This window comes from Hemitrygon akajei, unplaced genomic scaffold (assembly GCF_048418815.1).
Source record: "Hemitrygon akajei unplaced genomic scaffold, sHemAka1.3 Scf000067, whole genome shotgun sequence".
Classification (NCBI taxonomy): Eukaryota; Metazoa; Chordata; class Chondrichthyes; order Myliobatiformes; family Dasyatidae; genus Hemitrygon; species Hemitrygon akajei.
Window position 1 is genome coordinate 728559 of NW_027331953.1, and position 18844 is coordinate 747402.

At 38.7% G+C, this 18844-nt stretch overlaps 2 protein-coding genes across 2 annotated transcripts in view; both read right to left on the bottom strand.

Annotated features, from left to right (window-relative positions):
* The window catches only part of LOC140722005 (uncharacterized), a 59118-nt gene that overhangs the window by 10865 nt on the left and 29409 nt on the right, over positions 1-18844 (bottom strand). The gene's annotated exons all lie outside the window — the stretch shown is intronic.
* Positions 8202-10679, bottom strand: LOC140722007 (uncharacterized). Its single transcript, XM_073036822.1, has one exon. The coding sequence runs from the start codon at positions 10043-10045 to the stop codon at positions 8396-8398; it is 1650 nt and encodes a 549-aa protein (XP_072892923.1). The 5' UTR covers positions 10046-10679; the 3' UTR covers positions 8202-8395.

The window sequence follows — 18844 nt, forward strand, 5'->3', positions numbered from 1 at the left end:
AAAGTATGTCTGTCTATCTGTCTATATCATGAGATGCTGGAAGTAAAGAAGAAATAAAAAGAAGAATTGGTATTACCAAAACCAACTTCTAAAAAATGAAACCGACTTTTCCCAACAGACACAATTCTATGATAACAAGGCTTAGGCCACTAAAATGTGACATCTGGTCAATCTTGCTGTATGCTTCAGAAACATGGACTGTAACACCAGAACTCCAAAGAAACTTCGAAGCAACAGAAATGCAGATTCTTAGAAGGATGCTGAAAATATCATATAGGAATAGGGTAACTAATGAGATAATGCTCCAATGTTCCCATACAAAAAGATCTTTAATAAGAACTTTAAGTGAGAGGAAACATAAATTACTGGGCCACGTCATCAGAAAGGGAGAAATAGAATGCCTTACATTACATGGCCGTATGCCTGGGAAACACGGAAGAGGAAGGCAAAAAAGAAAATATATGGACACTGTGAAAGAACTAACAGATCTAAGTGTGCGAGATACCATTGATGCTGCGTGCGATTGTTCGATGTGGAAAGCCATGATCACCCAAGCGTGTAACGCACAAACCACATGGAGAAGAAGAAGACATGTTTTACAAAAAATACATTTCAATGTTCAAGTTCAAAGTAAATTTATTATCAAAGCGTGTTAACCTGATGCTGTCTTCTTGACAAGGCAACTCAGTGCCCACTCCCAGCCCCCAAGGAATGGGACCAATTCCAAAGGGGGTGGGGTGGGTGAGTCTGGGACTTTGTGAAGGAGCCCTAACTCCATCCTCCTCATTCCCCTTTTCCCTTCCCACTCCCCTCCCTCACACTCCACTGCATGTGTCTGTGTGTGAGAGACTGCCTGCGCAGTCGCACTCCATCAACGATGTGCTCTCCCCCCCAACACACTCACACTCCTCTGTACACAGCAATCCTCACCAGCTCAGAAGATCCCTCCTGCACCAACTCCTTAGCCATCTGTTAAACGGTATAATCTTCCGATTCCTGGCACGTGGCACAGATGACAGTCCTGAGATCACAGCCCTGGATGAGCTGCCCGTTAACTTAGCAGCTCACTCCCTGAACTCCCTTTGCAGAACCTCGTTACTCGACCAGCCCATATATCAGAACCTTGCATGCAGGAGACAACATGCCATCCTTTCTTTTCTTTTAAATTCTTTTTATTAATTTTTAAACAAACATAAATGAAACATGAATACAGAGAGTTTGAGAGTACATAGTTAATAGTTTAAATAAACATTCAAATAGATGACAATCAATATATCATAACCTCCCAAACACATGGTAATTGCAAACAAAAGTAGTAAAAAAAAAACCCCAGAAAACTAACCGACATGGGCCATTGCATTATGTCAAATATATACAGTAGTGCCAATAACTCCGAACCTCCACCCAAATAATTAAAGATAATAAAAGTGAGGTTTAGGAAAAGACAATTTAACTCATATGAAAATGTTGAATAAATGGTCTCCAAGTTTCTTCAAATTTAACTGAAGGGTCAAAGACAACACTTCTAATTTTTTCTAAGCTCAAACAAGAGATAGTTTGAGAAAACCACTGAAATATAGTTGGAGGATTAATTTCTTTCCAATTCAATAAAGTAGATCTTCTAGCCATTAATGTAACAAATGCAATCATCCGTCGAGATGAGGGGGATAAACGACTATTATCCACCATTGGTAAACCGAAAATTGCAGTAACAGGATGCGGTTGGAAATTGATATTCAGAACTGTTGAAATAGTACTGAAAATGTCTTTCCAGTAATTTTGCAAACAAGGGCAAGACCAAAACATGTGGGTCAATGAAGCAACATCAGAATGACATCTGTCACAGGTTGGATTAACATAAGAATAAAATCGAGCAAGTTTATCCTTGGACATATGAGCTCTATGTACAACCTTGAATTGTATTAGGGCATGTTTAGCACAAATAGAAGAAGAATTGACTAATTGTAAAATTTTCTCCCACTGCTCAGTGGGTACAAGGCAATGAAGTTCTTTTTCCCATTCCTTCTTAATTTTTTCTGATACTTCTGGCTGTATTTTCATGATCATATTATAAATGATAGCCACTAAACCCTTCTGACAAGGATTCAGAGCTAAATTTTTTTCCGTAATGTCCGATGGACATAGTTTCGGAAAAGACTGTAACTCATTATTCAAAAAATTTCTAACTTGCAAATATCTAAAAAAATGAGTTTTAGGTAAATTATATTTATTAGATAGCTGTTCAAAGGACATAAAACTATTATCTAAAAATAGATCAAGAAAACATGTTATACCTTTTGTTTTCCATAAAACAAAGGCTTGATCCATAAAAGAGGGCCGAAAAAGAAAGTTAGATATTATAGGGCTTGATAAGATGAACTTATTCAAGCCAAAAAATTTACGAAATTGAAACCATATTCGCAATGCATGTTTAACTATACGATTAGTTATTTGTTTATTCAATTTAGATAAAGAAAAAGGAAGTGAAAATCCTAAAATTGAAAACAATGAAAAGTCTTGTACAGATTTACATTCCGAATTTACCCATTGTGGGCAAGCTGCTATAGTCGATTCTTGTGTCCAAAATATTAAATATCGTATATTAACTGCCCAATAGTAAAATCTCAAACCACCCTCTTTCTTAGGCTTCTGTAAATATTTTTTGCTTAGTCTAGGATTTTTATTCTGCCACAGATAGGAAGATATTTTGGAGTGAATAATATCAAAAAAAGATTTAGGAATAAAAATTGGTAATGCTTGAAATAAATATAAGAATTTGGGTAATATCATCATCTTAATAGCATTAATTCGACCAACCAATGACAAAGTTAATGGAGACCACCTGGTAACAAGTTGCTTAATTTGGTCAATTAAAGGTAAGAAATTAACTTTAAATAAATCTTTGTGTTTTTTGGTAATTTAAATACCCAAATAAGTAAAATAATCTGTGACAACTTTAAATGGTAAATGTTTATAAATTGGAACTTGCATATTTAATAGAAATAATTCGCTCTTATTAAAATTCAATTTGTAACCAGAAAAGTTACTAAACTGAGCAAGCAAGGACGAAATAACAGGAATAGATCTCTCAGGGTCGGATATGTATAGTAACAAATCATCAGCATATAATGATAACTTATACGTCCCTTCCCCACAGTAATACCCAAAATATTAGGTGATTCATGAATGGCTATAGCTAAAGGTTCCAAAACAATGTCAAATAGTAAAGGACTTAAAGGACAGCCTTGCCTTGTACCACGGAATAACTGAAAAACAAGATCTTTGATTATTGGTAAAGACTGAAGCCAAGGGTTTATAGTATATTAATTTAATCCATGATATAAATTTCAAACTAAAATTAAAATGCTGCAACGTATTAAATAAATATGGCCATTCAACTCTATCAAATGCTTTTTCAGCATCTAAGAAAATGACACATTCTGGCATTTTGGGTGAAGGAGTATAAATAATATTAATTAATTTTCTAATGTTGAAAGATGAGTAGCGGTTTTTAATAAATCCAGTCTGATCTTCAGAAATAATTTGAGGTACTATATTTTCTAGTCTAGTGGCCAAAATTTTACTAAAAATCTTAAAATCCGTATTCAGCAAGGATATAGGCCGATAAGATGCACTTTCAGTAGGATCTTTATCTTTTTTAAGAATTAAAGAAATAGAGGCTTCATAAAAAGATTGTGGCAATATACCTATAGTTAACGCATCTTTAAAAATTTTACAAAGCCAAGGAGAAAGTATAGAGGAAAAGGATTTAAAAAATTCTACAGTATAACCATCCGGACCAGGAGCTTCACCAGAATTCACTGAAAAAGTAGCCTTTTTTATTTCAGTTTCCATAATAGGTGCATCTAGGAATACACTATCCTCTGTTGTTAATTTTGGGATATTCAATTTTCTTAAAAATTCATCTATTATAGAAGAATCCTCAACAAATTCTGATTGATATAAAGAATTATAAAAATCTTGAAATGCTTTATTTATCTCTTTATTTATCGTCAGAGTGCCATCTCGTTTACGAATCCTAGTAATTTGTCGTTTAACCGAAGCAGTTTTCAATTGATTAGCCAATAATTTGCCAGACTTATCTCCATGTACATAAAACTGGGTTCTAGATTTAATTAACTGATTTTCAATCGAAGAGGATAATAACAAACGATGCTCCATTTGAAGTTCAACTCTTTCTTTATAAAGTTCTTTGCTGGGGGGGTCACTGAATAAATCTTATCAATTGCTTTGATTTTAGCAACCAATGTTAATATTTTAGAATTAGTTCGTTTCCTAACTCCAGCAGAGTATGAAATAATCTGTCCATGAATAAGTGCTTTAAAAGTGTCCCATAAAATTCCACTAGAGATCTCTGCTGTTGAGAAAAACAAATCGATTTGTTGTTTAATAAAATTAAGAAAGTCTAAGTCCTGCAATAAAATAGAGTTGAACCTCCAAGATTTAGCATTAGTAGATGAGTCCAATGTCTTAATAGATAGCTTCAAAAGTGCATGGTCAGTACTTACAATAACATCTGTAAGTAAACGGTGATCAATAAAAAAGTAATCAATTCTTGAATAATTATGATAAACATGAGAAAGGTATGAAAACTCTTTGTCATTGGGGTGTAAAAAATGCCAAATTTTGGTAATTCCAGAATCAATCATAAAGGAATTAATAAGAGAGGCCGATTTATTAGGAAGAGCTTGGGTGGGCTTAGATCTATCCATCGAAAGGTTTAAACAACAGTTAAAATCCCCACCCATTATCAGCATATACTGATTCAAATTAGGAAAGGATGTAAATAGACACTTAAAAAATTCAGGGCAATCAGTGTTTGGAGCATAAAACAACTTTTTGATTAAAAAGTAGACCAGTAATAAGCAAAAATCTACCTTGTGGGTCTGAAATGGTTTCATAGTGTATAAAGGAGGTTGAAGAATCTATACAAATGGAAACGCCTCTTACTTTGGCTTGGGAATTCGAGTGATTCTGTTGAAAACTAAAAAAGCATTGACTATCCACCTTCCTCACATGAGTCTCTTGTACAAAGATAATATTAGCATTCATTCTGTGGAATACTTTGAATATTTTTTTCCGTTTGATCGGATGATTTAAACCATTAGTATTCCAAGAAACAAAATTAATAATCTTATCCATATTGCCAATATTTATTACAATTAACACATAAGGTTAAAAAAAAGATGAACTCATGTATCTGGAAGAGGGAAGTAAGTTCAAGGAGGAACCGGAGGTCATGACACTGCAACCATTTTTGTCGTTTCGAATCAGGCCAGGAAGTAAAACTAAGTGTGAAGCAAGCAAAAAGAAATCCCCCTCCCTCCACCCTCAAAACCAAAAAGAGGCAAGCAAGCAATCTAATACTAAATTTACCCCATGTCTCAAGACGGCAACTCAAACAAAAAAAGTTAAATAAAAGATACAAACCACCCATATTATAAGAAAGGGTTAGAAAGATTAAAGTATGCAATTAGTATTACATATATATAAAACAAAAGGATTTAAAACAATAATTTAAAACCCATAATGGATAATATTGTATTAGTGTTTTAAAAGAAAGTCCTTAAACTTATTCAGACACATCAAAACAGATATGACATATCCAAGCACTAAGGTCTTTCGGGAAGAAGAAACGACATTTTATTTTTTTAAAAATCTTAATATTTAAATGTTAAAAATATAAAAAAGTGTATATGAACTTAAAAGAAAACCCAATGAATTACTTTCACAACTAACAGAATAATAATATAAAAAGAACTCAGAATAAACCAAAAATGGACTTTTACTGTGTGTAAGAAATACGTGTAAGCAATCACGTAAAAAAAATCATCATTTTATAAAAGATCCAAATCTATAAACTTATTTTTACATTAGTCAACTCGTAGAAACAATAAAGTGTTATTCTTCAAGGAATCCGCTGGAGATTTGAACAGCCGATAAGTTCCATCATTGAGAGCAACTCTCAAATATGCTGGAAATAACAGTGCTTGCTTGTAGCCTTCTTGATGAATTTCCGACATAACCGATATAAAACCCTTAAAACTTCGGGACTATAGTCTTCCAGAATACGGAATTTAAGATCTTGAAAGCTGATGATACCCTTTTTCCGGGCAGCCCGAATCAAACGCTCTTTGGTATTAGGTCGTGGTTTCAAACTTGAATCTGAATGAAAATGAGAAATGCGATGTGCACGGTCAATTATTGGAGGGGTATCCAGTACTTCTGAGCCGAAGACATCCATTAAAAATTTGGAGAAAAATACAGTGAGATTGCCGTTCTCAAATTTTTCCGGAATCCCAATTATCCGGAGATTTTGTCTTCGAGAGCGGTTTTCAAGATCAGTGATTTTAGATTTATAACGATCCAGCAGTTGAAAAGTCGAAGCTTGCTGTTGTTGCAGAGTTTCAATTATGCGATCTCTCTGGCGAGCGGCATCTTCAAGAACTAAAATACTTGCTTGTTGTTTTTGTGAATCTAGTGTAAGTGATTGAAGTTTTGCGTCAATTTAAAATTTCATCCAACATAGAAAGCTTTGAGGTTAATTTATTCTCCAGTTTTTCAAGTCTGTCGTCCGTAAGCTTCGCAATTGCTTCTAAAGTTAACGGTTCTTTCGTCTATTTCGATTCCTTTGCTTTAGACATTTCAACGAGTTGAAAATGATTCAAACAATTGAAAAAGATTTCATACGTCTGAACCCCTTTAGAATAGGTATAAAAAGATCATTTAGGGGGGCGTTTGTAGGTAAAAAAATAGTAAAAGGATTGGAGCGAAGCCTAAAACCGCTTCATTCCATAAGTGTCATCATGAGACCACATGCCATCCTGGAATCTCATTCTCACCCACAGGACGTCCAATCAGTTCCCTGAAGGAATGAATAACCTCTGACCACAGCTCGTCTCTTCTCCACCCTTCCCTCCTCAGTCTCAGAGCCAGACTAAGTGCCAGAGACCCTTCTGCTGTGACCTTCCTTTACTTGGTCATCCCCACCATCCCTGACAATATCTAAAGTGATATCTGTGTTGTTCAGTTGTTCGCGCTGTTTCCCCCTTCCCTTCCTGACAGTCACCCAGTTTCCTGTGCTGTGTTTCTTGGATGCAACTGCCTCTCAAATGTCCTACCTATCACCCCTTCAGCCTCCCGAATGATCTGGAGTTCATCCAGTTCCAGCTCCAACTCCGTAATGTGGATTGTTCGGAGCTGAAGCTGGAAGCCCTTCTCACAGGTGTAGTTATCAGGGACACAGGAGGGTCCCCTGCCTTCCCACATCCCGCAAAGGAGCTTTCCACTATCCCGCCTGGCATCTCCACTGTTCCAACTGAACAAATGAAAAGGGGGCAAAAAAAAATTCTACCTTTGGCATGACTTTGCCTTCTCTGACTGACTGCTCTCCCCACTGAAACCTCAAAGAATTAAAGCCTCAATGTCTCCGCTCCAACTCTGTCCACTCCAACAGTGACCGCTCCACTTGCTCCTGCCTGACTTGTTCTTGATAATCAACCCTAAATACAGATTGGCTACTGCTGAAAGCTCAAAAATAACCTGCCCTGAACCACTGCCTTTAATACTCGGTCGGTGAACCTGAGTGAATTACGTCCTCTCAAGCATCTGATCTCTCCGATTCACGTTGGGTCAAAGCTTGGTTGGGGGACACAAGGATGAATGACTGACTGAAACCCATCCCACATTCAGAGCAGGTGACCACCCTCCCCACAATGTGAACCCACCACTGTCTCTGCAGCGTGGATAAGTGTGTGAATGCCATCCCACAGTCTGAGCAGGTGACCACCCACACCACAGTGTGAACCCACCACTGTCTCTGCAGTGTGGATCAGTGTGTGAATGCCTTCCCACAGTCTGAGCAGGTGACCACCCTCCCCACAGTGTGAACCCACCACTGTCTCTGCAGTGTGGATCAGTGTGTGAATGCCTTCCCACAGTCTGAGCAGGTGACCACCCTCCCCACAGTGTGAACCCACCACTGTCTCTGCAGTGTGGATCAGTGTGTGAATGCCATCCCACAGTCTGAGCAGGTGACCACCCTCCCCACAGTGTGAACCCACCACCGTCTCTGCAGTGTGGATCAGTGTGTGAATGCCTTCCCACAGTCTGAGCAGGTGACCACCCTCCCCACAGTGTGAACCCACCACTGTCTCTGCAGTGAGGATCAGTGTGTGAATGCCTTCCCACAGTCTGAGCAGGTCAACGTCCTCTCACTGCTGAAAACAGTCTGGTCTTTTGTTAGCCGAGATGAATGTATGCATTAATTCCCACAGTCAGAGCAGATGAACAGCTTCTATACAGTGTGAACTCGCTGATGTTCGCTCAGTAATGTCTGAGTGAATTCCTTCCCGTCTGAGCAGTTGATGTTCAGTCAGTTGAAATGTCTGAGCGAATTCATTCCCACAATCAGAACAGGTGACTGGCGTCCCCCAGTGTGAACTCGCTGATGGACTTTGAAGCCTGATGACTGAGTGAATCCCTTTCCACAATCTGAGCAGGTGAATGGTTTCTCCCCAGTGTGAATTCGGCAGTGCCTCACCAGGTTGGATGACTCAGTGAATCCCTTCCCACATTCAGAGCACGTGAATGGCTTCTCCCCAGTGTGAATTCGGCTGTGCTTCACGAGGTGAGATGAGTCAGTGAATCCTTTCCCACATTCAGAGCATGTGAATGGCTTCTCCCCAGTGTGAATTCGGCTGTGCTTCACAAGGGAGTCTGAATCAGCGAATCCCTTCCCACATTCAGAGCAGCTGAACGGTTTCTCCCCAGTGTGAATTCGCTGATGTACTTTCAGATGAGATGACTGAGTGAACCCCTTCCCACATTCAGAGCACGTGAATGGCTTCTCCCCAGTGTGAATTCGGCTGTGCTTCACAAGGTGGGATGAGTCAGCGAATCCCTTCCCACATTCAGAGCAGCTGAATGGTTTCTCCCCAGTGTGTACACGCTGATGTACCTTCAGATGAGATGACCGAGTGAATCTTTTCCCACATTCAGAGCATGTGAATGGCTTCTCCCCAGTGTGAATTTGGCAGTGCTTCACAAGGGAGTATGACGCAGTGAATCCTTTCCCACATTCAGAGCAAGTGAATGGCCTCTCCCCAGTGTGAACTCGCTGATGCACCTTCAGATGCGATGAGTGAGTGAATCCCTTCCCACATTCAGAGCAGCTGAAAGGTTTATCCCCAGTGTGAATTTGCTGATACGCCTTCAGTTGAGATGACTTAGTGAATCTTTTCCCACATTCAGAGCAGCTGAACGGTTTCTCCCCAGTGTGAATTCGCTGATACACCTTCAGTTGATACGACTGAGTAAATCCCTCCCCACATTCGGAGCAAGTATATGGCTTCTCCCCAGTGTGAACTCGCTGGTGTCTTTGTAGTGTGGATGAATGAGTGAATCGCTTCCCACATTCAGAGCAGGTGAATGGCTTCTCCCCGGTGTGAATTCGGTAGTGCTGCACAAGGTGGGATGAGTCAGCGAATCCCTTCCCACATTCAGAGCAGCTGAACGGTTTCTCCCCAGTGTGAACACGCTGATGGACCTTCAGATGAGATGACCGAGTGAATCTTTTCCCACATTCAGAGCACGTGAATGGCTTCTCCCCAGTGTGAATTCGGCTGTGCTTCACAAGGGAGTCTGAATCAGCGAATCCCTTCCCACATTCAGAGCAGCTGAACGGTTTCTCCCCAGTGTGAATTCGCTGATGTACTTTCAGATGAGATGACTGAGTGAACCCCTTCCCACATTCAGAGCAGGTGAATGGCTTCTCCCCAGTGTGAATTCGGTAGTGCTGCACAAGGTGGGATGAGTCAGTGAATCCCTTCCCACATTCACAGCAGCTGAAAGGTTTCTCCCCAGTGTGAATTCGCTGATGAACCTTCAGTTGATATGACTGAGTAAATCCCTTCCCACATTCGGAGCAAGTGAATGGCTTCTCCCCAGTGTGAACTCGCTGGTGTCTCTGTAGTGTGGTTGAATGAGTGAATCTCTTTCCACAGTCTGAGCAGGTGAACGGCATCTTCTCAGTGTGAACTCGCTGGTGTTCATTCAGTTGGGATGATTGAGTGAATCCTTTCCCACATTCAGAGCAGGTGATTGGCCTCTCCCAGGTGTGAACTCACTGGTGTCACTGTGGCGTGGTTGAGTGTGTGAATGCCTTCCCACCATGTAAACAGGTTACCGTCCTCTCACTGGTGAATTTTTGGATCTATCTTTAGCATCGACAACGGAATGAACTGCTTCCTGCTTGCAGAACAGGTGGAGCGTCTCACTGTGGTGTGAACTTGCTGATGTATTTTCAGACTGGATGACTGAGTAGTTCCCCTCCCTCACACAGAGCAGGTGAATGGCCTCTCTCCACTGTGAACTCACTGGTGTGTCTGTGAGTAGGCTGTGAGTGAATCCCTTCCCACACTGAGAGAAGGAGAATGATATCTCACTGCGATCAATCATCTGGCGATTCAGACAGTCAGATGTTTGAATCCCTTGCACAATCAATGCAGTTGAAGAACTGATCTTCAGTGAACAAATGCTGGTGTGTTCTCAGCACCCCGGTTCCAGTGGATTTCACAGAGTTACAGCAGAAAACTTCAACTCAGACACAAAACACATTTCCAGCTGGGATGAGATAATTCATCTCCAAGAATCAAAAACAGATGTATTGTTGTTGCAAAGAAAATATTTGGCCACTCCTTATATATCCAGAAAGAGACAGCAAAGAGACACTGCACAAGTGTTCTGCCATTTCAAACCTGTAAAAATATTTGAAAGGACATCAATGCGTGAAGGACAATTTTTTCAAGTGAGATTTTAGTCTGTGGTGAGAACGTAAGAAATTGGAGCACGAGAACGTCACCTGGCCCATCTCCACCAACCTGCCTTTTCCCCATCACCCTTAATTTCCCTACTTTGCAAAAATCTATCCAACTTTGTCTCCAATGCATTTACTGAGGTAGCCTCCACTGCTTCATTGGGCAGAGAAATCCACAGATTCACCACAGTTCTTCATCTCCATCCCAAATGCCCCCAATGTTAAAGTTCTAGTCCCATCTACTAGTGCAAACAACTTTCCTGCCGCAATCTTATCTATCCATTTCATCATTTTACATGTTTCTATAAGCTCTCTCAATGTGAGCTCTGGCTCCATCATAATATTACCCAGTTCATCTCATGTTGAGATATACCGCAGGTGACTGTGGGAAGCGAGGGAGGAGATTGCTGAGCATCTGGCGATGATCTTTGTATCATCAATAGGGATGGGAGAAGCACCCGAGGATTGTTCAAGAAAGGGAGTAGAGGTAACCCAGGAAATTATAGACCAGTGAGTCTTGCATCAGTCGTGGGCAATTTGTTGGAGAAGATCCTAAGTGGGAGGACTTATGAGCATCAGATTAGGGGTAGTCAGCATGGCTTTGTCAAGGGCAGGTTATGCCTTACCAACCTGACTGAACTCTTTGGGGATGTAACATTGATGAAGGTAGAACATTGGATGTAGTGTACGTGGTTTTCAGTAAGACTTTTGATAAGTTTCCCCATACGAGGCTCATTGAGAAAGTAACGAGGAAGGATCCAAGGAGAGCTGCTTTGCGGATCCACAACTGGCTTGGCCACAGAAGGCAAAGAGTGGTTGTCGATGGTCTGTATTCTGCATGGAGGATGTGACCAGTGATATTCTGCAGCGATCTGTTCTGGGACCCCTCCTCTCTCTTCATTCTGACTTTTAAAAATGACCTTGATGAGGAAGTAGAAGGGTGGGTGTGTAAGTTTGTCGATGACGCAAATGTAGTGGGAACTGTGGATAGTCTGAACAGTAGAGCGTTACATCGATAGGATGTAGAACTGGACTGAGAATTGGCAGATGGAGTTCAACCTGGTGGTTCATTTTGGCAGGTCCAATTTGAAGACAGAATACAATATTAATGATAGGACCCTTGGCAGTTTGGAGGATCAGCGAGATCTTGGGATCTGTGTCAATAGTTCATGCAGAGCTGCTACGCAGCTGGACAATGTTTTTAAGAAGGCCTTCATCAGCCATGGGACTGAGTTCAAAAGCGGTGAGGTACTATTACAGATATAAAAGGCCTTCGTTAGGCCCTACTTTTAGCACTGTGTTCAATTCTGATCACCTCACTACTGGAAAAAATGCTCTAAATAGGGTGCAGAGGAGATTTACAAGGATGTTGCTTGGATTGGAGAGCATGCCTTATAATAATAGGTTGAGTAAACTTTGGAGTGATGGAAAATGAGAGGTGACCTGAGAGAGTTGTATAAGATGATGAGAGGCATTGATCGTGTGGATAGCCAGAGGTTTTTTCCCAGGGCTGAGCTAGCTAACATGCGGGGGCATAGTTTTAAGGTGCTTGGAAGTAGGTACAAGGGGGATACCAGAGGTAATTTTTTCGCACAGAGAGTGGTGGGTGCATGGAATGCACTGCCAGCGACGGTGGTAGAGGCGGATACAATCAGGGTCTTTTCAGACACTGTTAGGTACGTACGTGGAGCTTAGAATAATAGAGGTCTATGTGGTAGTCAAACTCTAGACAGTTTCAAGAGTAGGTTTTATGGTCAGCATGATATTGTGGGCCGAAGGGCCTGTAATATATTGCAGACTTCTGTTTCTATGTTTAGATATGAACTCCTCATCTTCTAACAAGTCACGGATCAGGCATCCTGACTGACCAACAAATTTCCTGACTGTAAACACAAAGTACACTGCAGATGCTGTGGTCAAATCAAGATGTACAAAAATGCTGGATGAACTCAGCAGGTCGGGCAGCATCCGTTGAAAGAACGTTGACTGCTTCTTTCGACGGATGCTGCCCGACCTGCTGAGTTCATCCAGCTTTTCTGTACGTCTAAATTCTCTGACTGTATTCCCTCTGTATGAGAATAGGCTATTTTTGCCTTCAATAAACCTGTGTCTTGGCTCAATTTTTCCTGATTTTTGGTATCATTTCAAGCGCTGGTCATGCTCCACAACACTACAAAGTGAACTTGTTACTACATGTCGGATCCTGGACATTTTCTAATTACTGGGATCCCCTTCCACCCCCAGCTGATTGACAGTGATGAACCCATCGATGGCAATGACTATGAAGGGGTGGGCAGTAGTTATTCTCATTGGAATGGGGCACCTTTGTGATGTGCAAGCTACAAGTCACTTGTCATCGAGAACAAGGTGTTTCATATCGTTATTTACACAGAGAACTAAAGTTGACGGGAGGATTTATTTTTGCCATACAGTACTAATTTACATTTCCACTGACTGGAAGGTAGACTCTTCATCCAAGAGTAACTGGACACTATATTTTTGTTCCGAGGTACTGATCCTCGGATTGACATGGCTGGAGGTATTGGAGTATAAAAGTATAAACTTTAACTATGAAGTCAGTTATTTGCTATGCATGTACTCAACTTAGTAGAATGAAATCTTAGGAATGTAGAAGACAATGGTGTGTTAATGAGAGGTAGCTAAAGAACTAAAGAAATGTAGATTAGAACATTGCTCAGTTCTGAGTTTATTATTTTCTATGCATGTATCGAATTTGGTAGGAGACCGAAGTCTTAAAAATGTAGAAGACAATGGTGTGTTAAAGAAAGGTAGCTAAGAGATGTAGATTAGAACATAATTAAGTCACATAATCCTAGGACTATTATTTGCTATGCATGTATCCAATTTGGTAGGAGACCGAAGTCTTAAAAATGTAGAAGACAATGGTGTGTTAATGAGAGGTAGCTAAGAGATGTAGATTAGAACATGATTAAGCCAATTGATAGGAACAAAACGGACATGATGTACGTGCAGTACGTGCAATAGGCAACTAGAGATTGCTATAAAAACTGCTGTGTCCGAAGGTCGGGGGGCAATCAGCGACTAGCTCAATGACTGTCTCAGCTTTGATTTGCAGATTAAAGTTTAACCCTTCTTGAAGAATCTTCTGCGTCTCTTGGTCAATTGTGAGGCACGAAAACCCACGGCAGAGGTCGCAGTCTTTGGGCATATTATAAGGGGACAATGCTGGCACTGTCACCCATGGCTGCCTCCTTACCCAGCAGACACCAAGAACAAGAAACCTGTCTATCCGCGATTCAAGGACCCAGCAATGCGCATGCGCCGGAGAAATGGCGTAGCCGACCGCTCTGAATCAGCCGTTAACTCCCCGTCACTCGGGTAAATCGTGGGGCTGAGAGAGACGGAAAGGACTGGGACTGTCCTGAGGTGCCGGACCAGTGTGGACGGAGCTCATAGTAATGTTCCTTCAATCGCGGTGCAGACGCCGTTAATTAAGTTCCCTCCCGCGGCCCCGCTCCTACCTGCATCCGATCCCTGCGAGCCTCTCATCTACTGAGCGCATGCGCAATATTCGCGATCGGATGTGACGCACACGCATGCGCATTTGTTTAAACAGGATTAAAAAAAAATCTGCAGATGTGGAAATCCAAAACAACACCCACAAAATGCTGGAGGAACTCAGGGGGGCAGAAAGCAACGATGGAGGGGAGAGAACAGTCGGCGTTTCAGACCGAGACCCTTCTTCAGGACTGGAAAGGAAGGGAGGGAGAAAGAATGTGGGGTGGAGGGGAGGTGATACATCAGATTAGTCGGGCGTGAAGTAAAGAGTTGGGAAAATTGATGAAAGAGATAAAGGACTGCAGAATAATCATGATGATGTTGATAATAATAAATAAATACATTATTGATCCCGAGTGGGGAATTCTTTCGTTACAGCAGCGACATTTAGAAACACAATTAGCAGTGTGCAGACATGACTAAAAATAAACCGGGAATAATAATATACACAATAATACTGCACCAATGCGTAATAATAATGTAAGAAATAAAAATGCAGAGACTGTTGATCTCTGAAGTGTGTTCTCCTGTCGCAGAAAGATGAACTGTTGAATATGCGTATTGCCGTTGATCCCAAAGATTTTCTGTAAAGGCGTCAAATGTTATGGGGAGAAGGCAGGAGAATGAGGTTGAGAAGGAAAATAAAAGATACTGGGACAGGTACACAATGAGGAAACTTTAGAGAGAGATCTGTCAAGCACAGACAAATGGGACAGACTCAGACAGGGTTTTACTTGGAAGTTTCTGGCCTTAACTTATTTTTAATTCGTCTCAGAACAATTCTCAACAAAATCTTTATTAGGTGAATCTTAAGACAGATTGTTCTATAATTTTCGCAGTCAATAATTCCAGGAATTCTTGGCAGAGCTATAAATACTGATTTCAAGCGATCATCAGGCAATACAGCAGACTCATATATGCCATTAAACAGTTCAAAAAGAATATCTATGCCCAGATCTTCTAGGGCTTGTAAACTGAGGTTTCCTCAAGTCCAGTGGCTTTACCACGTTTCATGCTTTTCATTGCTTTAGTTTTTTCTTCTTTGGTAATAGGTGGGCCAGAATTAGGGTGTTTAATATCTGGGGGTTCCCCTCTATTATCCTCAGACAGCTGCTCTATATACTGAATCCTCCTCCCACATACTTCATCTGGATCTGTCTGCTGATCTTATGCATTCTGTAGAGGAGGTTTTCTTAATTCCATAATTTCTTTAATTTTCTTGTCCATTTCTTTGCCGTTGTTAATATGGCCTTCTGCTTCATTGCATTTTTTTAAAAATTTATTTAATTGCGTTTTTAAGTCATTACAAGTGTGGAAAAAATGTATATATCCCTTCCCCCCTCCCTTAACCCCTCCCCCTAACTTCCCTATATAAAAAAAAAGAGAAAGTAAGAAAGAAAAAAAAAGAAAGAGTGCCTGGTTGTTGGAAGATCTCCACATGCTCCATGGAGTTCTTAATAACTTTAGTATATATATTTATTTCTTTCCCCAAGTAACCAATTGTTTCATCTTCAGAGCACCTATATATTTAGTCCTGTCTTTTGTAAATAAGGGCACCAAATTTTCAAAAATGTTTCATATTTATCTCTTAAATTATAAGTAATTTTCTCTAATGGAATACAACCATAGATTTCTTTCTTCCAACAATCTATACTTAAATATGTATCTGATTTATAAGTAACTGCAATAGCCTTTTTGGCTACTGCCAGTGCAATTTTTATGAATTCTTTCTGATATTTATTTAGTTTGAGTTTCGGTTTTATCCCTTCAATATCACCTAGTAAAAGTAATATTGGATTATGAGGAAGTTGTATTTCCGTAATTTGTTCCAGTAAAAGTCTTAAATTTGTCCAAAAAGGTTGAATTTTAGAACAACACCATGTCGAATGTAAAAGTGTACCAGTTTCTTGGTTACATCGGAAACACTGATCAGATAAACTTGGATTTAATTTATTTATTTTTTTGGTGTAATATATAATTGATGTATAAAGTTATATTGCACTAATCTTAACTGAACATTTATTGTATTTGTCATACTATCAAGACATAGTCTTGACCAATTTGTTTCTTCAATTTTAATATTCAAATCACTTTCCCATTTTTGTCTTGACTTATGGACTCCTTGTTTAATTGCCTGTTTTTGAATCAAATTATACATACAAGATATAAATTTTTTAATATTTCCTTTTTGAATTAAAATTTCTATTTCATTAGATTTCGGCAATAACATAGTTTGACCTAGTTTTTCTCTTATATAAGCCCTTAGTTGAAAGTAACAAAAAAGAGTGTTATTTGATACTTTATATTTATTCTTTAATTGATCGAATGACATTAATATACCTCCTTCAAAACAATCTCCTATGTATCTATCCCTTTTTGAAACCAATTATATAAAAGTTGATTGTCCATTGTAAAAGGAATAAGTCTATTTTCAATTAAAGATCTCTTTGCTAATAAAGATTTTTTTGTCTCATCATCAACATTTATCTTATTCCATAAATCAATCAAATGTTTTAATATAGGAGATTTTTTCTTTTCCCGTATCCATTTAGATTCCCATTTATATATAAAATCTTCTGGTACGCTTTCTCCTATTTTATCTAGTTCTATTCTAATCCATGCCGGTTTATCTTTCTCAAAAAAAGATGCAATAAATCTAAGTTGATTTACTTTATAATAATTCTTAAAATTTGGAAGTTGTAACCCTCCTAGATCAAATTTCCATGTCAATTTTTCCAACGATATTCTTGATATCTTACCTTTCCAGAGAAACTTCCTCACATATTTGTTTAACTCTTGAAAAAACTTCTGGGGTAATTGTATTGGTATTGATTGAAATAAATATTGTAGTCTAGGGAATATATTCATTTTTGTAGTATTTACTCTACCTACTAATGTTATTGGTAATGCCATCCATTTATCAAGATCTTCCTGAATTTTTTTCAAAAGTGGTGAATAATTTAATTTGTATAAGTTTTTTATATCATTATCAACTCTTATACTTAAATATTTTATACCATTTGCCGGCCATCTAAATTGAGGTTATTAATCGACATTGACTATAGTCTCCATTAGTAAGAGGTAAAATTTCACTCTTATCCCAATTTACTTTATAACCTGATATTTTCCCATATTCTTCTAATCCATAAGATAATTTACATAATGAATGTAATGGATCTGTTAAATAAAGTAGAACATCATCAGCAAATAAATTAATCTTGTATTCTTCCTGATTAACTCTGAAACCCTTAATATCTGGGTCCATTCTTATTAATTCAGCTAATGGCTCTATTGCCAACACAAACAAAGCAGGTGATAATGGACAACCTTGCCTAGTTGATCTTGTTAACTGAAATGGTGTCAAAATTTGACCATTTGTCACTACTTTAGCTTTGGGATTAGTATTTAAGGTTTTAATCCATTTTATAAATGATGTTCCTAATCCATATTTTTCCAATACCTTAAATAAAAAATCCCATTCCAATCTATCAAATGCTTTTTCTGCATCTAAAGCAACTGCCACACTCGTTTCCTCCCTCTTTTGCGCTAAATGGATTATACTAATTAACCGGGTTACATTATCTGCCGATTGTCTATTTTTGATAAATCCTGTTTGATCCATATGCACTAATTTTGATAAGCATTTAGATAATCTATTAGATAAGATTTTTGCTATTATTTTATAATCAGTATTTAATAAAGAAATAGGTCTATATGATGCTGGCTTTAAAAGGTCTCTATCTTTTTTTGGCAATACTATTAAAATATCTGTTGAAAAAGATTCTGGAAGTCTATGCGTTCTTTCCGCTTGATGTATTAACTCCATAAAGGGAGAAATTAATAAATCTTTAAACTTTTTATAAAATGCAGGCAGAAAACCATCTTCTCCTGGAGATTTATTACTTTGAAGTGATCCCAGAGCTTCTTCAACCTCCTTCAATGTAAAAGGCATACCTAATCCCTTCTGTTCTTCCGTATTTAATTTTGGAAGAGTTATTTGTGCTAAAAATCTTTCTATCTTACCATCATCATTTTTTGATTCTGATTTATACAACTCAGAATAAAAATTCTTAAAAGCCTCATTAATTTCTAGAGGCTTATAAGTAACTTTATTCACTTTTGTTCGGATTGCATTTATTGTTTTAGAAATCTGATCTGTTTTTAACCGGCATGCAAGGACCTTATGTGATCTTTCACCTAGTTCATAATATCTCTGTTTAGTTCTCATAATTGCTTTTTCTGTTCGATATGTCTGGAGTGTATTATATTGTAACTTCTTATTAATAAGTTGTCTTCGTATTTCTTCTGTCATATTTCTTTGAGATTCTTTTTCTAATTTTATAATCTCTTTTTCCAATTGATCTATTTCTATCATATATTCCTCCTTAATTTTAGAAGTATAACTTATTATCTGACCTCTCAAATATGCCTTCATTGCTTCCCACAATATAAATTTATCATCAACTG